We start from the raw sequence: 24,975 nt of genomic DNA, 5'->3' as shown, positions 1-24,975 counted from the left end.
CCCTTTCATCACACACAAGACACTACCTGTAACCCTGGTAGTGTCCTGGGAATCACGGGAGGAGATTGAGTTTTTTTGTGACTCCTTCTACCTCCCGCGTGATTTTGGGCTTCCCATGGATGATAAACACAATCCCGGATTGATTGGCCGTCTGGGGTTGTGGCTCAGTGGAGCGAAACCTGCACTGGAACTTGTTTAGGATCCTCGGTTCCTCCCGGTGTACATGCTAATGAGGAGGTTAAAGTCCCTCCCAATATGACGGCGGTGCCGGTTGAGTACCACGATCTTGCTTCAGCAAGGATCGGCGCTCACCCTTCCCCCGCACCGTCCGTACGATTGTGCATTGATTTGGTCCCGGGCATTGAGTTCCCGTCCAGCAGGCTGTACAATCTCTCATGTCCTGAGCGCGAATCAATGGAGACCTACATCCGGGACCCATTAGCTGCCGGGTTGATCCGGAATTCCACCTCCCCGATGGGTGCAGGTTTCTTTTTTGTGGGCACGAAAGATGGCGGACTCCGTCCATGCATTGATTACAGGGGGCTGAATGACATAAACGGTTCGTAATCGATACCCTTTACCCCTGTTGGATTCAGTGTTCACGCCCCTGCATGGAGCCCAAATTTCAACCAAACTGGACCTTAGGAATGCGTACCACCTGGTTCGGATCCGGAAGGGAGACGAATGGAAGACGGCATTCAACACCCCATTAGGTCATGTTGAGTACCTGGTCATGCCGTTTGGCCTCACTAACGCCCCCCGCGACGTTCCAAGCATTGGTAAACGACGTCTTGCGGGGACTTCCTGCACCGATCGTCTTCGTATCTGGATGACATACTCATCTTTTCCCGGATCCTGAGACTCATGTCCAGCATGTACGTCAGGTCCTGCAGCAGTTGTTGGAGAACCCGCTGTTTGTGAAGGGCGAGAAGTGTGAGTTTCACCACACCTCTTTGTCCTTCCTGGGGTTCATCATCTCCTCCAACTCCGTCACCCCTGATCTGGCCAAGGTTGCGGCGGTGAGAGATTGGCCCCAACCAACAAGCCGTAGGAAGCTGCAACAGTTCCTCGGCTTTGCAAATTTCTACAGGAGGTTCATTAAGGGCTACAGTCAGGTAGTTAGCCCCCTGACAGCCCTGACCTCTCCAAAAGTCCCCTTCACCTGGTCGGATCGGTGCGAAGCTGCGTTCAAGGAGTTGAAATGCCGGTTCTTGTCTGCACCAGTTCTGGTGCAGCCCGACCCTAGCCGCCAGTTTGTGGTTGAAGTGGACGCCTCTGACTCAGGGACAGGAGCCGTACTATCCCAGAGCGGAGAGACCGATAAGGTTCTTCACCCGTGTGCCTACTTTTCTCGCAGGTTGACCCCAGCTGAACGGAACTATGATGTCGGCAATCGAGAACTCCTTGCGGTGAAAGAGGCTCTTGAGGACTGGAGACACCTGTTGGAGGGAGCGTCTGTGCCTTTCACGGTTTTCACTGACCATCGGAACCTGGAGTATATTCAGGACTGCCAAGCGGCTGAACCCCAGGCAAGCCCGCTGGTCACTGTTCTTCGGGCGTTTTGACTTCCGAATCACCTACCGCCCCGGGACCAAGAACCAGAGATCGGATGCATTGTCCCGGGTGCATGAAGACAAAGTCAAGACTGAGCTGTCGGATCCACCGGAGCCCATCATTCCGGAGTCCACTATCGTGGCACCCTCACCTGGGACGTGGAGAAGACCGTCTGGGAGGCCCTGGCACGGAGCCCGGACCCCGGAACAGGGCCGAAGAACAGACTCTATGTCCCACCAGAGGCAAGAGCTGCTGTCTTGGATTTCTGTCACGGTTCTAAGCTCTCCTGTCATCGGGGGTGCGAAGGACTGTGGCAGTGGTCTGGCAGCGCTTCTGGTGGGTGTCCCTGGAGGCTGACATCCGGGGGATATATCCAGGCCTGCACCACCTGTGCCAGGGGCAAGGCAGACCACCAGAAGGCACAGGGACTTCTTCAGCCACTTCATGTGCCTCATCGCCCCTAGTCCCACATCGGTCTGGATTTTGTCACAAGCCTCCCGCCGTCCCGGGGCATGACGACCATCTTCACGATAGTGGACCGGTTCTCCAAGGCGGCCCACTTCGTGGCCCTCCCGAAGCTCCCCACGGCCCAGGAGACTGCAGACCTCCTGGTCCACCACGTTGTCCGTCTGCATGGGATACCTACTGACATCGTCTCTGATCGTGGTCCCCAGTTTTCCTCACATGTCTGGAGGAGCTTCTGCCGGGAACTGGGGGCCACTGTGAGCCTCTCGTCCAGGTATCACCCGCAGACCAATGGACAGGCAGAATGGACCAATCAGGAATTGGAGCAAGCCCTGCGCTGTGTGACGTCCGCACACCCGACGGCCTGGAGTGAACATCTGGCCTGGATCGAGTATGCGCATAACAGCCCGGTGTCCTCTGCCACCGGCCTCTCCCCATTTGAGGTGTGTTTGGGGTATCAGCCCCCATTGTTTCCCGTGGTAGAGGGAGAGGTCGGTGTGCCCTCGGTCCAGGCCCACCTGCGGAAGTGCCGTCGGGTGTGGCCCTCCGCCCGTTCTGCCTTGTTGAAGGCCCGGACGAGGGCGAAGACCCATGCAGACTGCCGGCGATCCCCGGCCCCTGCTTACCAGCCCGGGCAGGAGGTGTGGCTATCCACGAAGGACATCCCCCTCCAGGTGGACTCCCCGAAACTCAAGGACAGGTATATTGGACCATACAAAATCCTCAAAATCCTCAGCCCTGCCGCAGTGAAGCTCCAACTCCCGGCTTCACTGCGGATCCACCCGGTCTTTCATGTGTCAAGGATCAAACCTCACCACACCTCACCCCTCTGTGCTCCCGGACCGGCGCCGCTTCCTGCCCGGATCATCGGCGGGGAGCTGGCTTGGACGGTGCGCCGGCTCCTGGACGTCCGTCGGATGTATTGGTGGACTGGGAGGGGTATGGACCCGAAGAACGCTCCTGGGTGAAGAGGAGCTTCATCCTGGATCCCGCCCTCCTGGCCGATTTCTACCGCCGTCACCTGGACAAGCCTGGTGGGGCGCCAGGAGGCGCCCGTTGAGGGGGGGATCCTGTTGTGTGGGCCGCCAGAAGAGGAGGTACTGCTGGTCCACCACCAGAGGGCGCCCTGCCTGAAGTGCGGGCTTCAGGCACGAGAGGGCGCTGCCGCCACGGACACAGCCGGGGGTGACAGCTGTCACTCATTATCTCTTGACAGCTGTCACCCATCTACACTACATCATCTCACTCCATAAAGACCGGACGTCGTCTCCACCTCGTTGCCGAGATATCATCTACCTGTGAAGGTAATTCTCTGCTGTATCTAAAACTGTGTCATAAGTCTGAACTCTTTTGCAGCCGTTTTCCTGTGGTGTGCCTTATCTGCGGGATTGGCGTTTGGTGTGAACAGCGACGGCTTCGCTTCACACCCAAACCAGATAAGTGGTTTAACAGGAGCTGCACGAGTGTGTGATTAGAGGTGGAGGTGACTTTCCACCTTCTGACTGTTTTTGTTACTGGGTGTGCACACACCCACATCTCACTGTTTGTGCTCCTCGCCAGCAGTACCAGATCCGACAGTCGGGGATGGTGATCACCTGGGAATTCGGGACTTGGCGGCTCCAGTATTCACCGGGTTCTGTGGCGGTAGAAATAGGTGGTCCCGCTCTTCTCAGGACAGACGTCTTCCTATCCTCGAGCCTGCCCACACGTCACCTTGGGTATTGTTCTGCTATTAGATTCTGTGATTGTCCTGTATAATCGTTGTGCACATTCACAACATTAAATTGTTACCTTTTGGCTCATGTATTGACCGTTCATTTGCGCCCCCTGTTGTGGGTCCGTGTCACTACACTTTCCCCAACAGCATTTATTTATTTAATTTAATATTTTACTGGCAATTTCAGTTTGAGTCACCTAGTATTATAAAACAGCAAGTGTTTTTGTATCCCCTTATTGTAGGCTATTGGGAGAGATTACATACATAGTTGAATCTAATAAGCACTGCAGAGTAGCCCGCATCGTTTTGTTTTGCAGTGTGATCTTAAATCATTTGAAGATGATTCCCCAAGAACAGCAACATTCACAAGGTGCCTAGGAGAGATGATTGTGAAGGATCTCCAGCCTCTGTCCATAATAGAAGACCAAAGTTTCCAAGGATTTGTGAGAGCTCTTGACCCAAAATATAAACTCCAAGGGAGAAAAAAAGTGACAGAGACTCAGCTTGTAAAGATGTTTGATGAATGCAAAGACAAAGTAATTCTTTATGAAGCTATAATTTGAAATACATTACTTTTCTTAGATTTACCATACACATTAAGTATATTTGCACAAGGTATCTGATCGGTATCGCCGATACCAGCCTGAATTTTATTCAGTATCGGATCGGAAAGGAAATACAAAATACAAAGCTTGCACTGTGCATAATTTCTCCAATCACAGCCACGTAAGCATATAACTTCTTCTGGGTTGTCTGGGTGTCTTGGTGGCTTTCCTCACTCTTCTACTTCTTGCAATGTCACTGAGTTTTTGAGAACTGTCTACTCCATGCAGATTTACCATAGATTGCCATACTGTTTGTATTTCTTTGTAATTGATGTAAATAAAGTCCAAGACATATTCAGTGGCAACTTTACCATCAGAGAGCCTCGTCCACAACCACCACAAAAGACTCCAAGCTGTCATTGATGTTAAAGGGGGCAATACACAGTATTAATAACAGGGGTATATAAACTTTTGATCAGGTTCATTTGGGTAGTTCTCTTGTCATTTTGATTTAAAAAGAGGAAACACAGTTGTTTGACAATAAATAGCTTCACCCAACCACTAACCATGAGTGAAAAAAAGTTTTTGTGTTGTCATTCATATTCTCTTAAAAATGGCCAAAAAAAAGCAAAAATCCTGCCAGGGTATGTAAACTTTGTGTGTGTGTGCGTACAAAATTGCTGCCATCTAGTCCCATCTGTTTTCTCCAAACAAAAAAAAAACGAACAAAACCCCCAAGCAAACAAGACAAAACAGGATATTGTTCAGCTTCACGCCATATGCAAATTAGACCTGTGAATGAAAATAGGATCTCTCTCTCTCTCTCTCTCTCTCTCCTTGTTACACCGATATCCAATTTATTACCTGCATATTTCATTTTACACAAGGCTTGAATCATAGTCTGTAACAGTAGATGGCGGCAAAACACCATTTAGTTGTTTTTAACCAAATTCGTGTTAATGCAGACGATGCCCACTAGGGGGCACTGCATTCAAAGCTGTATAGTGCTTACGGAAGTTGTGCAACATAGATTTGAATATTTTTTGAGGGCGTCGCGTTAGCTACTGACACTATAACATGTGTTTATATTGTATTTTTGTGTTTTACGCTTGTAGGTTAGCTGTTAGGGCAACGCTACACATCTAGCATGTGAGCTCATCAAGGTAAGAATATTTGGGACGAAGGCATTGTTCTACGATTAGCGTTAGCATGTTAGCCGCGGTTGCAGTAGCTGAGCTAAAGTGTTAGCTGGTGTCATTAACCATGTCCACGATCCGTCGGAAATATGTTACATCTTCGAAATATTTGGGACCGGATTTTCGGCAGTATTTTATAATTATTTTTTTTTACTCAACTTTAGCTTTCCTACTAGTTTGGCCTGGTGCTTGTTGTGAGTGGTTCACACCATCATCTGCAACTGGGCTCATTGTGTTTAAATTCAGAGACATTTCTTATAATATGGCGTTGTTTTAAAGTGTTATTTTAATGATTTTCAGTATTTAAAGTTTAATATAGAACCACGTAAGTCTGACACTGTAGCGTTTTAGCCTAGCATGATGCTAATCTAGAAATTGTTCCGCTTTGCAGACTGTTCCTTTACTATGAGCGCCCTATTAATCCAGCCGTCGGAGTCGAGCACAGCATGCAGGTCCTACCTGGAGAGGGGAATCAGGTACAATAAAAAGCTTTACTTGCACACTTTTCTCACATGTGTTGCATTTGATGCTGAGCAGCGGCACTGTCTTTCAGGTGCAACCCAAAGCACCTCTCCTGCAGATTCTGCGTGTGGCTGGAGCCCAGGAAGATGTCTTCACACTCAAAGAGGTGATCTGTCATGCAAATGATTAGTTTGTCCCTTAAAGCCTTACTCCCACCGAATAATAAATTTGCCAGAATTTCAGTGATTATTTGAGTAATGGTCCACGTATAAATCTATCACACTTCTGCTATGAAGAATCTTTTGTGTGCCACTAAGTATCTCGCATATGCCAGGTATCAGTCGACCTAATCAACCACGACAGACCTGTCATTTGAGCTCCATCCAGCCTTGGAATGGTCGTGTAGCGCCATGGGTTGGTCCAACCCTCCACCCCTCCCACACTTGTCCCTTTAAAGTGTGGGTTTCACTTCACAGCATCCATTCAAAATGTTATCATATTTTTTTAAATGCAGTCCAAAAAAAAGACACTTCTGTCACAGTCCACTGGTGTGCGCATCTGTGCATCAGGCTGCAGTTCACCAGTGTTAGTCATTAAATGCAGCATTTCTGCGTGTTCACCCAGCTAGTCTTGCGTGCAAGTCGTTGCATCAGTGTGCACACAGCAGAGCTTATCTGATCCAGTGATCAAAGTCTTACGGAAATTACCAGAATTCCAGGTTTTTACTCACATGGTAAACGTTTCCGGGTTATTTTTGATAAGAGACACCAAAATCCATTCATTCAGTTAAATAAATAAAAATAAACAAAACTGTGTTCGCTTTGAGTTATTATTCCGACTGGACTCTATCGTTCTAACTTGACTCGGCAGAGAGCCGCGCAGCATTTGGAGCTGTGTGAACAGAACGGAGGACAATTCTCGTTTCTTTCCTCACAACAAGACCCAGTTAGTAACATTAATCTGCACAAAAGTGACTCACGATTTCACATATTCAGGGATGAAAGTGGTGAAAAACAAAAAAAGCTGAAACCCAAATTACCCCCCAACACCACCCGCACAAAAATATATATATATATATTTTAATATTTATTTCATTCATTTAAAAGAAAAACAAAAGCACCACAATACCAGAATGAAAGGAGCAGAAAGAAGAACAAGTCTTATGATTTCTGCCCCTTTTAACAATACAATCTTTCAATATACAGCATCATAGTCAACATTATTTAACAGATTGCATTTCTTTAACTTGTCACATACCACTGACCCATTTCATAATTATGACCATTAATTAATAGATTACATCACTGATAGGTTACATTTAAACTTAAGACACTCCAAACATTAAGTTACTTTTTTTTTTTTGACTTTCTTGCAGCCCACTGACTTACTTCATAGTTTCATACTTACTTAATACATCTAATTTAATATGTTTTTTAAATAATTTAAGCGACCTTAATTCTTTAATTTCTTTATTAAGATTGTTCCATAATTTGACACCATTTACTGCAATACTCCTTTCCTTTACTTTGGTTCTAAATCTTGTTTTTTAAAGACTTCTATTCCTTTCAATTTATAACTACTTACTCTTTTTCAAACATATTTTGAATGTTTGTTGGTAAAGTATTTTTATTAGCTTGGTACATTGTAATATTTTCAAATCGACTAAATCATGAAATTTAAGTACCCTATACTTAATAAACAATGGATTAGATGGATCTCTAAAACCACTGTTACTAATCACTTTTAAAGCTCTTTTCTGCAAAATAAATAAAGGTTGTATATAGGTTGTATATGTTGATCCCCAGATTTCTACACAGTAAGTTAAATATGGGACAATCAATGAATTGTACAATGTTAATAAACCATAACTATTTAATGAATATTTTACTTTATGCAAAAACAGCAATGGCTTTCGCTATTTTTCCTTTTATGTAATTTATGTGTGGACTTCCATGTAAGATCTTCATCAATCATGACTCCTAAAAATTTCATTTCTTTTAACCCTTTGTATATCCATTCCATCTATTTGTAATGACACATTATTTATTTTCGCTCTATCATTAAACAATATGAAATTTGTCTTATTAATATTTAGTGACAATCTGTTTATATCAAACCAATGTTTAACTTTTTCCAACTCTGTATTTATCACTTGTGCTACTTCCTGTATATCTGATCCAGAGTAAACAGCGTTGTATCATCAGCAAATAAAATGCTGCCAAGCACATGGATACATTCACAAATCATTGATATACAAAATAAACAGTTTGGGTCCAAGTACCGATCCTTGTGGTACTCCATAAATAATGTTACACAATTCTGATGTGGTATTATTTATCTGAACAAACTGTTTTCTATTTTCTAAGTAGCTTTTTACCCACTGATGTGCAACACCTCTTATTCCATATTGTTGTAACTTGTGGAGCAATCTTGAGTGGTCTATAACATCAAAAGCCTTTTTCAGGTCAATAAAAATACTTACAAAATAATCCTTATTATCTATGTTGTTGATATTTTCTCTATTAGTTCCATAATTGCCATAGCTGTCGAATGTTTGTTCTGAATCCATACTGAGAATTATTTAAAATATGATGTTTCTCAATAAATTTATCCAATCTTGTTACAAAAACTTTTTCCGTAATTTTAGAAAACTGTGGAAGCAATGATACTGGCCTGTAATTAGGAAAATTATGTTTGTCTCCATTTTTATATAATGGGACTACCTTTAGCAATTTTCATTTCATCTGGAAAAACCCCAGTTGACAGAGACAGATTACAAATATAAGTAAATGGTTCAATAACAATTTCTATTATACTTTTTACAGTCACCATGTCTAAATCTTCATGGTCAGTTGATCTTTTGCTTACACAGTTTTTTACAATATTTCTTATTTAATCTTTTTCCACATTGTCCAGGAAAATACTGTTGACCGTATTTACCAATGTACATAATGTATCTTCTATTATTGGTTTATTTCCCACCAGACTTGACCCTACATTTGAAAAATAATCATTAAACCCATTTGCAACTTCTTTTATATAATATATCTCTTTATTTTCCTTAACAAAGTAATTTGGAATAGTTTCTTTCGTTCCATCACTATCAATCACACTTTTTATAATTCCCCATGTTACCCTCATATTATCTTTACTCTTATTTAGTTTTCACTGTAATAATCTTTTTTTGTTTCCTAATTATTGTTAATAGTTTATTTTTATATTTTTTGTATTTATGTTCTGATTCCTTTGTTTGCAATTTTAAAAAGCACCTGTATAAACAGTTTTTCTTTGCACATTTGAATTCTGGAAGCTTTGAAATGCAGTCTGGGGCTATTCCAGACAATAAACTCCAGTGAGTGCAGCATCCGTTTAGTGAAAAAAAAAACAAAACAAAACAAAAAAACTTATTCAAATTCATTTCCAGTAGTATTCTGCTTTTACTAGATGTAGCAATTTTCTAACTTGGCAGATTGTTTTGGAGGAAATCACTGAAGAAATTAACAAATTGAAAATATGGTTTGACCGAAACAAACTGTCATTAAACTTAAATAAAACAGGGATGAAATGGAGCTGTAAGAGTCACTAGGTGTTCACAGGAAACACTTATTTATTTCTGTATGTATGTATGTATGTTCATTGTTAGTTGGTTTTATATTTTCTGTTGTGTTTTTATTCAGGTTCTTTTTTGTCTCTTTCTCTAAAATTGTATATAATCATTAGATTAGTTATTATTACTATTATTGTTGTGCTGCTATTATTAATATATAAACAAAAATAAATTTAAAAAATATTACAGTTTGTAATACATTTGACTCTTTTACGACAACAAACGCTTGACAGCTACAACTGCTTAATGCTAACTTTGAAAAACATTGAAAATACCATAGACATGCTAACGTGTTAGCATCTGTCCCGTTTTTAAGTTATAAAATACATCTATCAACTGTTTCAGGAGACCATAACTGGTCGGTTTAACATAAAAAGGTAAATAATACTCACAGCCATATGCTCTTTAGGGTTTTAGCAGGGGAAAGCGAAAAAAAAAAAAACTTAATCAACGACGCAATGATCGAAGCACTGGTTCGATTGGTTCAAGGTTCAAAGCAAAGCCGCGCTGCAGAAAAGTTGATTAATCAATCTAGAGAAATTATAATTTTCCTGACAAACACCCCCAAAAACAACGGCCACTCTGAAGGACTGATAAGGAAATCGTTAAGTAAAAAGGTTATTGATGTCGATGGATCGAATCATTTCTTAACGATACCCGAAAGGAACTGGTTCTCGATACCCATCCCTAGTCACGGCAAAGCGCGTGAGAGGGCTTGTTTATCCTTATAGTACCTCGTACACAAACTGCCCCACGCAGTTGCCAAATTTTTAACTTCTTGAAATTAGCGCCACGCTCAGAGATGAGCCTTGTTAGCTGAATATTCTGCCTGTAAGAGCCACTATTCTCCCACTTTTGTTGACTAACTGGACTCGTACCCAAAAAAACATGCTACGTGGCTCATTATTCATCGTTCATTATTCGGTGGAACCAGGGGTTAAGTATTGTATCATTACAAGGCTGCTGTTATTTTAACTGTCTACCTCAACATTTTGGAGTGTAACAGTTGAAACGTTATGAGCTTGAACTCATTGTACAGCTACAATTTGAGGAGTTTTGCATTCAGATTCAGTAGCATTAGAATTGTAGTCCTTTTCTGTTCTTCTTACAAACACTTACCCAGACTCTGACACAGTTAGACATCATCAGATAGGGTTTCTTCTCTGTAGTGGTGTTGTGCGGTCATTCTGATGTAAACTGATTATATTCAAGGATTCAAAAGAATTTTATTGTCATATGCACATAGGAACATGTTCCGTGCACAATGAATTGTGTCTACTGCATTTAACCCATCCTAATTGCCAGTTAGGAGCAGAGGTCGCCTTTAGGCACCCGGGGACCAGCTCCAGATGTACATCCTTGCCTAGGTCAACAGCAGGGCTGAGCAAACCATGACCGGCCTCATGACAACAGACGACACACACACAACACACATAAGCTGGCCCGGTACATGAACACATATAAAAAGCACTCACAAGGTAAAACTAGGGAGAGAAAAACCTTCATAGCTACTGCGTTAAACCACACAGCAGCAATGCAGGAAAAAAAAACAATGATCACACACACAGACGAAAGACGACGAGACGACGACCGAGATTTGAAAAGTCCAGTTATCAGACAGAACACTTCGGAGGCAGCCTTTAGGCGCCATCAACGGCCTTGTTTGTCCATCCTGGAGGGAAAAGGGGCCCAGCCCTGAACAGTCCACTGTCCACAGTCAACGTCAGAGCTGGAGAAGGTAAGGGTGGGGGGAGACCAGGGAGCGAGGCTTAAGTGTTGTTCTTCAGGAGGTTTTTATCACAGTGGCCTTGAAGTGCAGCTGTGTTTTGGGAAGCCGAATGAATATCCAGATTAGCAGACGCCTGAAAGATTCCACAGTCTGAAACAGAGTGGCTTTCAATACATCTGAATATAGGAGATGTGGTCATTACTGACGATCAAAGCGGTTTTCCAGTGCAGCCATCCTCCGAGATGCTTTCCAACGTGCGGTTAACACCCGCCGACTGAGCTGACACTGCCCTTCCAATCAAATCAATCATGTGGGGCAGTCTGGACGGGCCAGTTATTGCCGCTTCCACCTTCTTATTTTTCCGGTAAACCAGCGCTATGCCCGCTCCACACAGCAGAAAGCCGGTCACCACCGAGCCAAATATATACACATCTTCGACGTCCTCCACAGACAGCGTGTAAAGACACATGACCTGCACGTAACCCATCACGTGTCCCGGCAGGACAGGTCGGGTCCTCCGCCCCGAGTGTCTTGTAGAAAAAATAGTGTCAATTGCGTTCAGAGACCACGTTAACAGATCCATTTTTGCCGTTTTCCAGAAGAGCAAAGTTGGCAGCCTCACAGACAACACACCACAGAAGCAGGAAAGATGGGGAGGGAGGGAGAGAGGAAAAATGCGTCCGTCTCGGCCGAGAGCAAGGAGGCAAAAAAATAAATAAAAACTGATCCTGTCTTGTCTGTTCATAAAATGGACAGCACTGATAGTCGAGAGGCGCAGAGAAACATATTAAAATGAAGGCGTATGAAATCTCCACTTGGATTTCATGCTTTGTAAAAGGTTTTAAATGCATTTATTTATTTTTAACATGGTAACATATTAACATAATGTTGGATGCACTCATCGTATTGGATTCTTGTTGGATAAAAATGTTCCCTGTGGTTGCATGTTGATGTTTAGTATTATCCATTGTTTTGTGTAGGTGATGCACTACTTGGGTCAGTACATCATGGGAAAGCAGCTGTATGATAAACAGAGGCAGCACATTGTCCACTGCCAAGATGATCCTTTGGGAGAACTGCTGGAAGTGGAGAGTTTTTCTGTCAAAAAACCCCAGGTAAACACACCCTGCTTATGCTGGATCTCTCTCTCTCCCTCTACAAGTGGGTTTGTCCTTATCACAATTTTTGGTCAAGAATGAAATTGAAAGTTTCCCTTTTAACATACTTGCTCAGTACACTAAAATATTTATTAAGATCACATTCCAACTATTTAAATATTTGATGAAGAATTTAACATAGTGTAGGCCACCCAATCTGTGTATGACAACTGCATTGTCTAACAAAAGGTGGCATTCTGAATGTATCGAGGATCACAAAGCCAATACTGACCTGTCGGGGTGGGGCAGACATTGCTACATCCAAGCAATATACTGTTCTAAAATGAGGAATAACATCCTAAATTCTTGTTTTCTAATGTTGCAGCCCAGTGTATGAGATGCTCAAGAAATACCTGGTTGTACTTAGTTGTGCTGGTAAGTGATACCTTCATTTTGAAATTTTTTTTATTGGGGAAATTGTCAGTTAAGCATTGTATGAAAGCATTAAACTAACTTGTGTCCAGTGAATCATACAGAATCCTGAGTATATGGTGGTTATGTGTCTGACACATTCTTTCCTTGTATCCCAGAAAGAGTTTTCTTATTCCATACATGGAGTGCTTGTGACAGTTTGTGCTTTTTTGTGGGATAAGTGGATTCTGTGTAGGAACACATGTATGTCATTGTCCAACTTGTCCTACAGATCCGCAGTGAGAGAGTTCATTAAAGTGTGAGTGTGCTACAATTAAAGGGTGGGGATGTCCTTTTTCTGTTACTGTGTCTTATCTGAAATGCAGACGCTGCAGAGAATCTTTCTGTGAGCCGTGAATGTGTTGAGGGCGGAGTGGAGGATCACGGTCAGGTAAAGCTGAAGCATGGTGCTCAGGAGAAACAGAGACCCCCAAGTTTTCTTACCTCATTACACACAGCCCTTCTAATATATAAACTGGGCCAGTGTCTTTGTAGCAGTTGAAAAATGGTACAGTTTTGGTCCAAGTTGTAGAATGTGTTAACCCAGGGTTCTAGCTAGGATAAAATTTTAGTGTAGTGGTAATGTCGAGGAAGCGAAGCAACCGGAGGGGGGCCTTTGAAAATTTAAGCTAAAAATTGGCCATTCTTGGGGTACCCAAAGGGGAAAAGTCAGGTACGACAGCCCAAGTCCCTTCATCGTGTCCAGAAGGCTGGGGAAGCTTGTTGCGTGGGCAATCTCATTCTGGGTTAGCTAGTACATGGCCCTCAGTGAGGCAGTCGGAGTCCCTAGACATTTTTAAGTCAAGACTTAAAACCTATTTTTATTCTCTTTCTTATGAGTAGTTTTTATTTTATGTTTTATTCTTTTACTTTTTTAAATTAGGTATTTAAAAAAATTTTTATTTTTTTTTTATGCTGAACTGTTCTGTGTGAGGCACCTTAAGATGGCTTTTGTTGTAATTTGGTGCTTTATAAGCTGATTAAATTGAAATTGAACATTTTATTGCGTCTTACAGTAAATAAATATGAAATTGGTTACTGGATCCTTAAACTCTGGACATAATAAACTCTACAGGGTGGATCCTTGATCTCTAGACATAAACAGAAATAAAATGTTTGTTTTTGTCAAAAGCATTTCCTTTCAGACATTATTATTGGCATGAATGTCTTTCTGTACCTATGAGCTGAGGTCTTGCAGCTGTACTGCACTTCAGGTTCATAAAGAATGCAGGACGTCTCATTTTGGGAGGAAAAAAACGTTTTAGTCAATTGTAGTTTCTGTATTGCAACGTTTGTAAAGAGGTGTCATTTTATTTAAAGGGGCAATTTGTTTTGAAGTTATTAATTACGAGCGAACTCTGTCTCAGCAGAGAGCCACGCAGCATTTGGAGCTGTGCCAATGGAACATAGGACGATTCTTGTTTGTTGGCTACGAGACAAGAGTCCCGGTTATAGTGACTTTAAAACACATAAAAGTGACTCATAATATTTTAATGCCTATGAGGGGTTAAGAAGCGGACTTACCGCTTCTGAAGAGCAGCGAATCAAAAAAGCGGTCTTCAGAATCGAAGCATTGCTTCATTAATTCACGCTTCAAACTGGAGTCGCGCCCTGAGAAACGGTTGATTACAGACCGCATAATGGTCCAAAATGATAGCGTAAGGGGCCGTAACGCACGTTTGTGCTAGCTAGAACCCTGTATCCTGTATACTGGCGTGAGACCAGTACATTTATGGTATAGCACCAGTTCATCAAGAGCTTTCAGAGTGGAAAGTGAGCTCTTGACTGCTTGTGTGTAATGAGGTGGTTAAAAGGGTCTGCTGTCTCCGTCGGTGTGCATTTGTACAGAGTGGCACCGTCTCTGTACAACCCATCCTTGGTCTGGTCTGGTGGTGTTTCCAACGCTGTTGTGACCCACCAGTTCCTTCCAATGGATGGGGGGGCAGAGTCACTGTCTCTGTCTGTCAGAGTTCTCTTCTCTGCTCCAGTCTGGAGGATCTCAGCTCCTGTTCAAGTCACGGGCCAAATGATTGTCTGAAGCCTTCACTATCCTCCCCCTTCTTCACCAACCCCATGTTCCAAAACTCTTCTGTCCAATTTTGTACCATTCTTCAACATTACTGTGCTACATTTAAGGCTTTCCGTCTGTGAATTCAGGGTTGTTTTTTTTTTTGTTTTTTTGTTTGGTGATTCACATTTGAATTATGTCTTTTCTATAAGCTGATAAATGAAATTCTGAATTACAGTGTTCAATCTCCTTATGACTTTTGACCTTATGAATTTTCCTGCCATGAACACTGTATGTGTTTTCTGTCTCTCAACATGTTAAATACAGTTGTGGTCAGATGTTTACATACATTCATCATGGACAAGAAAATCATGGCAGGTGCTTTTTGAGCCATTTTTCTGGAGCGAAATGATTGTACCACATTCATGTTAACAGGAAAACCCTCAAGAATATGTTGTCCAACTCTAATGTATTTGGGGCAGTGGTGTAACAGATCACGGTTGATCCGTATGGACTGCTCCCCACAGTTTGGAAAGTATGTGAGCCGTGGATTAATTGCAGACTTCATGTGTGATTTATTTATTTATTTATTTATTTTTTTGTGTGTGTGTCGTATTGAGTCATTTTTAAAGTAATAAGTACTGATTTCAGTGCATTCGCAGTAAAAGAACAGCCTTCTTCACTATGATCCTTGTTAATGACAGTGAAAAGTGTGAGTGGAAGAAATACAGATGCATGTTCACGCATCCTGCTAAAACAGTTTTGTGCTCCACTACAGAGAGCAGGCTTCTCACACACCTGGATCAAAATCTGACACACTCAAAAAAAAAAAAAAAAAAATTAAGAGTTGAGTTTGAAGTGTCTGTCGGCTCTTCCCTGTTCAGTCAAGTTAAATGCATGTGCATAGCCACGCTGTAAGAAATTCTGTAGCTCCGGAAAATGACAACCGTATTCCCAACTTTTTCTATGCATCTACTTGGCAGGTCCAGTTACTCGAAAGAATGCCAGTCAGTGATGGAAGAACAAATTTATCCTGAACGGGTTAAAAATAACATTGTCATTGTTTTATATACATATATATATATATATATATATATATATATATAACAAAAATATAAACGCAACACTTTTGGTTTTGCTCCCATTTTGTATGAGATGAACTCAAAGATCTAAAACTTTTTCCACATACACAATATCACCATTTCCCTCAAATATTGTTCACAAACCAGTCGAAATCTGTGATAGTGAGCACTTCTCCTTTGCTGAGATAATCCATCCCACCTCACAGGTGTGCCATACCAAGATGCTGATTAGACACCATGATTAGTGCACAGGTGTGCCTTAGACTGCCCACAATAAAAGGCCACTCTGAAAGGTGCAGTTTTATCACACAGCACAATGCCACAGATGTCGCAAGATTTGAGGGAGCGTGCAATTGGCATGCTGACAGCAGGAATGTCAACCAGAGCTGTTGCTCGTGTATTGAATGTTCATTTCTCTACCATAAGCCGTCTCCAAAGGCGTTTCAGAGAATTTGGCAGTACATCCAACCAGCCTCACAACCGTTGACCACGTGTAACCACACCAGCCCAGGACCTCCACATCCAGCATGTTCACCTCCAAGATCGTCTGAGACCAGCCACTCGGACAGCTGCTGAAACAATCGGTTTGCATAACCAAAGAATTTCTGCACAAACTGTCAGAAACCGTCTCAGGGAAGCTCATCTGCATGCTCGTCGTCCTCATCCGGGTCTCGACCTGACTCCAGTTCGTCGTCGTAACTGACTTGAGTGGGCAAATGCTCACATTTGCTGGCATTTGGCACATTGGAGAGGTGTTCTCTTCACGGATGATGCGAAGGAGATGTGTTGCACTGCATGAGGCAAATGGTGGTCACACCAGATACTGACTGGTATCCCCCCCAATAAAACAAAACTGCACCTTTCAGAGTGGCCTTTTATTGTGGGCAGTCTAAGGCACACCTGTGCACTAATCATGGTGTCTAATCAGCATCTTGGTATGGCACAACCTGTGAGGTGGGATGGATTATCTCAGCAAAGGAGAAGTGCTCACTATCACAGATTTCGACTGGTTTGTGAACAATATTTGAGGGAAATGGTGATATTGTGTATGTGGAAAAAAGTTTTAGATCTTTGAGTTCATCTCATACAAAATGGGAGCAAAACCAAAAGTGTTGCGTTTATATTTTTGTTGAGTATATATATATATATATATACACACACACACACACACACATACACATATATATAATAAATTGTTAACTTTGACAGGATTCCAAAAACGTTCTCCACTACATGACATGGACAAGACACCTGCAGCTGTAAACAATTTCTGATTCTATGAACGAATGGTTTCATCAGCCAATAGTTCTGAAAGCAAATGCGTCATCAGGTACGAAAAAAAAAATTGTTTTTTTTTTTTTTTTAAATATTATGTAAAATGGTGGACACCTTAATTTTTATTCAGGGCCACATCATGTTGAACGGGTATAGTGTTGTTGGCCTTCAATGCATCCTCCTCCAGACATACATTAGGTTATTCGAATGGACTGCGTTTTTGTGTGTGTGTGGGTGTGACCCTTTCAGTCCATGATGATAAAACCCAATGACTGTGGCACTCACGTTCAGCAGCTTCCCGGTCATGACAGGTTTGTGCTTTGGTGGTTCTTGGGTTGTTCCTGACCAACCAAACTAATCTCCCCTCAGCTGATTGCAACTCTTTGGTTTTTCTTCCAGACCTTGGTAAAGTGGCTACATGCTGTACTTCCATACAGTTAACTGAGCTAAAAATCTTGGAATCTACAGTTCTTTAGAAATCCAAGAGACACTCCTGACTTGAGCTCCTTTCCTGTTATACTGTGTGTTAATCAAACTCTTAGTTTGTTGGCTAATCGGACGTTTAAGAGGCCTTAGCAAGATAACTGATATTTTGGAACTTTCAGCACTGCTGAATTAATAATCTTAGTGGTTGTATGTATATTTTGACTGTGTAGGTATAGTTTTAACTGTACGCTGGTTTATGAAAGCTCAGAACTTGTGCACCAAATTCATTCATTCTCTCTACCCACTTATTTCAATTTAGGGTCACAGGGAGCTGGAGCCTGTCCCAATAGTCATAGGACATGATGTGGGATTTACCCTGGACAGGATGCCAGTCTATTGCAGGGCCACATATAGACAGACAAACACATTCACACACGCAAACATACCCACGGTCAGTTTAAAGTTTCCAAGCCGGAGCACCCAGAGGGAGCCTACATGAGTACAGAGAGAACATGCAAACTCCACACAGAAAGGCCCCAGCCTAGAAGCAATACCATGACATCCTTGCTGTGAGGCAAGAGTGTTAACCACTAAGCCACCGTGGTGCTTGTGCACCAAATTATCCCTCTAAATTTAACATGTGTGTTGTGTATTTTGCCCCAGAAAAAGAATATTGTAGTTGAAACAAATCATTGAAAGCCCAACATTGCTTTGAGATTCATGACTATAATCTGTGTATTTCAACTTTTGACCACAACTGTAAATGACTCTGTAACTTTCAAACGTTTATATAATTGCAGTTACTCTGTAAATGTTTTTCTGTATATGCCCCTTTCTTTAACGGCATTTTATCAGTCCTCCAGTTATCTTGTAGTATGATTTCTCTTCCCATCCCACTGGCCCGTACCTATTTTGCCACCCCCCCTTGTCCCTTTTCCACCACCCCTTACTTGAAGGCAACCTTGAAAAGGAGCTGGGAGTCCTCAAAGCATCCAGTCATGGCTCTATTTTTTTAAAATCATTGTCTGCATTTTTTTTTTTTTTAACCTGTGTAGGCGTGTGGGGGTGTGGTCAAAGCTGGGCTGGAGGCTGGCAGTGATGGGCCCCTCCTGCAGACACCCTCCCAGAGACGACCCCGAGAAACAGATGAGGGTAAGCATGCAGTTCATTGCTTCCCTTCTTGGGTGTTAACACGTGGATAATGACCAAAAAGGAGTGGTTCAAGATGAAGAATGGTGACCATTAATATGTTGGAGCAGAAAAACATTTATTAAATTAATACAGTATTTGTAAGAGTTGATGCACCTATTCAGTCTGCTAAAGAATTGTTGGTCAATAAAATGAAGAATAATGTATTGACTTTCACGATTGAGTTAATAACAAAAATTATATTGAACATGTGTTTTTAGTGAAACTGTTGTAACGACACAAGACCACAAAACCTACAGTTGACTCTGTAACTAGTCAGTCACACAATTTTTGTAATTTTTGCCTCTGCGCACCACCACAGTGGCGTTTTTAAAACAATCAAATGTACCAGTAGTGTAGACTTGCAGCTTTAATGCAAGGAGATTAATTATTGAGGAATTACAACCATTTGAATACATAATCTCCATTTCAGAGGTCATAAATAACTAATAACTAACTAACTACTAATAACTCACTAAATATGATTTATCATTTTTATTAATTTTAATACAAATCATAATTTTTTGCAGCCAGTTTTTTTGAGACAAGTTTAGGATGGATACATGAACATATCTGGGTCATTCCATATTAAATCATCCAAAATAAGGGGAAGTCCCAGTTTTATAGTTTTAGAATTGCCTGGTTTTGATATATTTTGTAGCTCATGGTAAGAGAAGAAGAATGGTCTTGGCGGCAGCTCAATATCTTGTTTCTTTTAGATTCTGTAGTGGTTTGAAAAAGGGGGCGTGTCCGTGTGAACCCTCTGTGTTCCGTTTGTGACCATGTTTACTTGGCCAGAAATCAAAAACTAGAAAAGATATTAACTTGATGTTTTCAGAATTTGTTTATTCTGTCTTACAGTTTATGTAAAATGTACAGTTGAAGAAATTAACCCTCTGGGGGCCATGCAGTTAAATACCATCCATCCATCCATCTTCTACCGCTTAGTCCAATTAAGGGTCGCGGGGGGCTGGAGCCTATCCCAGCAGTCATAGAGCGCGAGGCGGGGTACACCCAGGACAGGACGCTAGTCTGTCGTAGGGCCACAAATAGACAAACAAACACAGACACACCCACACACACACCTACGGACAATTTTAAAGATTCCAATCCACCTAACCCGCAAGTCTTTGGATGTGGGAGGAAACCGGAGCACCCGGAGGAAACCCACGCAAACACGGGGAGAACATGCAAACTCCACACAGAAAGGCCACGGGAATTGAACCCACAACCTTCTCGCTGTGAGGCAACAGTGCTAACCACTAAGCCACCGTGCTGCCCCGCAGTTAATTACTAAAAAATGGAATTTGGACATAATGTACCAAAAGTGTGCTGACTTTGATGTGCATTTAACCTTATTTGCCATATCATGTGAAAAATGCTCTTGCTTCCTTGAGATGCAAAGAACACCACCACAATGTCCTTAGATTTTGAGGTGGGAAAAACATTTGAGGTGGGAAAAATATCAGACGGCGGTCGGAGTGTGTTCTGGCGGCAATTTGATTGCAATCTAAATATTTGTACAGCATGAAAACGGCAGCCAAAGCATTCTGATCGTGTTCCGGGGAAGTTCGAAATGATCCGCCATTTCGGATCCTGACGGAATGTCCCGACTAGGGATGCACCAAAACCACTTTTTCCCAGAATGAGTACAAGTACTTACGTTTGGGTATTCATCAGTACCGAGTACTGATACGAATACTTAGATACCATTACAGTTTTATGATGACTTTGAAAACATGTTTTTTGACTGTAACTGCTACCAATCTCATTAGTGTTTTTATTTACAAACATTTCACTTAAATCATGTAACATAACTTTTTGACGACAACAGATTGTCCTTTCACATTAACCGTGTGTTTCTTAACAAACATCTCACTGAAATGTAGCCTGTGGACTTCAGCGCTACAAAATATACATCATCACACCAGGAACAGAACTGAAACTGTCCATCACTAACTTTACTTATGTCTGTGAGCATCAGTGTTGCCACAGTTACTTTGAAAAAGTAATCCAATTACTGATTACTCCTTCAAAAAGTAAGTTAGTTACTTTACCGAGTACTCAGTTTTAAAAGTAACTAAGTTAGTCCTCTGCCTGCCCATGGGCTGCCGCGATCGACCCACAATACAAACACAATTGAGAGGTTGATATTGCGCTGCTGTAAAGAGATATTGGGTGTCTTGTATTGGAGCAGTTTTATGATTACAAGTAAATACATACAGGATCGGTGCATCCCTAGTCCCAACTGTGCCTGAATGCACCTCAAGTGCTGCTGGATTATATTTCCTCCACCTGTAATCGGACCTCACTCCTACGGCAATGTAATTCCATTTGTAATATTCTGACATTTGTCTAGGTGATCCTAATGTGTTCCACCTACATTTGTATTGTGATCGGAGGCCCATGTGCATGGCATGTGCACAAATCAGTTGGGGTGTGTTGGAGCGTAGTCTGAGTATTCAGACGGTTATCCTCCGTAATTCTTATTCCCTCGCAGATGTGGCACTAATTGGGGTTTCCTTGATGTGCCGCATGATTCGACTTGTCTCGTGCTTATTTGTACAAAGTGTGGTGGGGTTTCACCTGCAAGGATTTTTTTTTTTTTTTTTTTTGCCCTTACACTCTTGGAACTGTGCCTCACAGGAAGAAAGTCCTGGGATCACTTCCCTCCTGGGCCTTTCTCTGGAGTTTGCATATTCTCCCCATGTCTATGTGGGTTTCCTCCGGGTGCTTTCCTCCCACAATCACTCAAAAACATGCTTATTTATTGTCTGCTGCTTTCTCTGCCCATGACCAAAGCAATGTCTCTACATGTGGAGTTGGTCCCCGGGCACCAGAGTGTGGCTGCCCACTGCTCCTAGTGGTTGGATTGTGTCTAACTGTAATTAGGCTGGGTTAAATCCAGAGGACAAATTTCGTTGTATGTGTGGCCCTTTTGAGAATTGTCTTCAAATCATAGTGAAAGTACTGAAACATTGGTGCATCATTCAGACATAGTTGAGTAATTCTGATGCTACATATAGGAAACAGCCAGACATAGGCTCATACAGTCACCCGCATAATTCAATTCATTTTATTTACAGTGAGGAAAATAAGTATATGAACACCCTGCAATTTTGCAAGTTCTCCCACTTAGAAATCATGGAGGGGTCTGAAATTTTCATCTTAGGTGCATGTCCATTGTGGGAGACATAATCTGAAAAAAAAACAAAAAAACCCGGAAATCACAATTTATGATTTTTATTTTTTTTATTATTATTTGTATGTTACTGCTGCAAATAAGTATTTGAACACCTACCAAAGAGCAAGAACTCTGGCTCTCACAGACCTGTTAATTTTTCTTTAAGAAGACCTCTTATTCTGCACTCTTTACCTGTATTAATTGCACCTGTGTGAACTTGTTACCTGTATAAAAGACACCTGTTCACACACTCAATCAATCACACTCCATCCTGTCCACAAGAGCTGTCTAAGGACACCAGGGACAAAACTGCAGACCTGCACAGGGCTGGGATGGACTACAGGACAACAGGCAAGCAGCTTGGTAGAAGACAACAACTGTTATGATTATTTATTAGAAAGTGGAAGAAACACAAGATGACTGTCAATCTCCCTCGGTCTGGGATTCCATGCAAGATCTCAGTTTTTGTGGTAAGGATGATTCTGAGAAAGCTCAGAACTAGACTTGAGGACCTGGTCAATGACCTGAAGAGAGCTGCGTCTACAGTCACAAAGATTACATTAGTAGTACATGATGCAGCAAGGTCCCCCTGCTCAAGCCAGCACATGTCCAGGCCCGTTTGAAGTTCACCAGTGACCATCTGGATGATCCAGAGGAGGCATGGGAGAAGGTCATGTGGTCAGATGAGACCAGAATAGAGCTTTTTGGAATCAGCTCCACTTTCCATGTTTAGAGGATGAGAACAACCCCAAGAAAACCATCCCAACCGTGAAGCATGGGGGTGGAAACATCATACTCTGGGGGTGCTCTTCTGCAAAGGGGACAGGACGACTGTACCGTATTGAATGGAGGATGGATGTGGTCATTTATTGCGAGATTTTGGCAAACAACCTCCTTCCCTCAGTAAGAGCATTGAAGATGGGTCATGGGTGGGTCTTCCAGCATGACAATGACCCCAAACACACAGCCAGGGCAACTAAGGAGGGGCTCCGTAAAAAGCATTTCAAGGTCCTGGAGTGGCCTGGCCAGTCTCCAGACCTGAAATCAATAGAAAATCTTTGGAAGGAGTTGAAACTCCAAACCTGAAAGATCTAGAGAAGATCTGTATGGAGGAGTGGACCAAAATCCCTGCTGCAGTGTGTGCAAACCTGGTTGAAAAACTACAGGAAACATTTGACCTCTGTAATTGCAAACAAAGGCTACTGTACCAAATATTAACATTGATTTTTACAGGTGTTCAAATACTTATTTGCAGCAGTAACATACAAATAAATTATTTAAAAAATCATGCATTGTGATTTCCGGGGTTTTTTTAGATTATGTCTCTCACAGTGGACATGCATCTAAGATGAAAATTTCTGACCCCTCCATGATTTCTAAGTGGGAGAACTTGCAAAATCGCAGGGTGTTCAAATACTTATCTTCCTCACTGTATATAGAAGACAGTGGTAAGGAAAACTCTTAAAGAGGAAGAAACCTCAAGCAGACCATACTCAGAGGGGTGACCCACTGCTTAGGCCATTCTAACAGTTCAGTTGTCTGAAGTTGATGTGAACTTTAAGAAAGTCCACATCAACTAAAAGTAACAGCTCCTTAACTAGTATGGAGCAAATATCTGAGCTGTGCAATCTAGAGATTTAGGTTTGTTTACACCCTTGCCACAACTTGACGATTTAGCCAGCGTATGCTGACCGTATTAAAAATGCTGGAGTATGTCTAAAAAATTATGGGTAAGTTTTGTATAAGTTAAGAGCACATTGAAGCATGATGATGTACGGTGAGTACCCTGAAAAAGTTTGGGCATGCACAATGTTTTGGACCCATGTCAGCGTATGACTCATATGTCCTGCACATGCGGGACATAAGTTGTAGGTAAGTTCTGCTGTCTGTTGATTGGCTAAAAGCTGCAGTCCTCATGCAAATAGACTTTCAAATATTAAAATCATTCACACACGGAGTAAATATGAAGTCTTACCTGATCGTTTCACTTGGATTCATCATCACAATCTAACGAAAACCTACCCACATAAAGTATCCTGATTTTGGAAAACGATGTCTGAAAATACAGTTCCTTGTCATGGCTGAAGAAACGTAGCATTTTAAAGATGTCCCTTAGTGGTTTTTCTGTTCTTAATGCATTTCTGAGCCTGAACCAGACAGACGGTCTGATCAGACAGGCTGGGGAGACCGATCAGACCGCGACGCAAGCGCTTTGTGCGACAAGGCAGTTACCTTTTTTTAAAAGTTGGAAGAGTCACAGCCCCTCATTCATGTCAGCATTTAATACAGCCATCAGTTGACTCAACAGTCTGCACATGATAAAAATAAATCCCATGATCCACCAAGACAAAGTTTAAAAAAAAAAAGTTAAATTAGTCTCTTTTGCCTCCGTCAAGACTTACACTCGTTCTTATCGTCATTCAGTAAAAAACGTCAGATGACACAGAACGAAATATCAATGAACTCCATGAATAGATTAAAAACACAGAATAAAAGTCCAAGGTGTGTGATAGTGACAAATTGGGTTTGAAAAAAATTGATAACTTTAGAGAATGAGATGAGATATACTCGTACTTTATTGATCTCACAGTGGAGAAATTATGTTTACACTCCAGTTACCTCAGAGAGCAATTAGTCCACAATTATTACTTGTTTACCGTAATAATGGCACACATCAGAATTAAAGACAGCACATACACATTTGACATTGTTTATGTGCACTAAATTTGAAGAGGTTCGTTATCCGAATTAAGGGAAGTGGTGGAAGGTCTCGCAGCGATCCTGAGTTGCACCACCGTCAGCTTGGGGGAGGAACGGGGAGCTGCTGCAGCTAAAACCACACTGCCCCCGCAGAAGGGAAGGGATGACGTGAGCAGAAGCCGGAATTGGGGGTGTGTGTGATGGGGGGTAGGAGGGGGTGGGAGAGGGAGTGGAGCATGCGTCAGTCCTGTGAAACCAAGGGTGCAGTT

The 24,975-nt window shown here is 42.2% G+C and overlaps 1 protein-coding gene across 3 annotated transcripts in view; it reads left to right on the top strand.

Moving 5' to 3' along the window:
- The window catches only part of mdm4 (MDM4 regulator of p53), an 80,537-nt gene that overhangs the window by 40,671 nt on the left and 14,891 nt on the right, over positions 1 to 24,975 (top strand). For 2 of the 3 annotated variants that reach the window (XM_034166942.1, XM_034166941.1), the window contains exons 5-7: positions 12,758 to 12,807; positions 13,170 to 13,234; positions 18,690 to 18,786. In XM_034166942.1, the coding sequence (XP_034022833.1) occupies positions 12,758 to 12,807; positions 13,170 to 13,234; positions 18,690 to 18,786 (212 nt within the window). Of the gene's footprint in view, positions 1 to 5,337; positions 5,445 to 5,868; positions 5,954 to 6,030; positions 6,106 to 12,255; positions 12,391 to 12,757; positions 12,808 to 13,169; positions 13,235 to 18,689; positions 18,787 to 24,975 lie in introns of those variants that run through there. The other variant, XM_034166943.1, reaches the window with a different exon arrangement.

The sequence above is a fragment of the Thalassophryne amazonica genome, chromosome 3 (genome assembly GCF_902500255.1).
Source record: "Thalassophryne amazonica chromosome 3, fThaAma1.1, whole genome shotgun sequence".
NCBI classification, from domain to species: domain Eukaryota; kingdom Metazoa; phylum Chordata; class Actinopteri; order Batrachoidiformes; family Batrachoididae; genus Thalassophryne; species Thalassophryne amazonica.
Note: the sequence above shows the minus strand (reverse complement) of the source record. Positions and strands in the feature narration are given on the sequence as shown.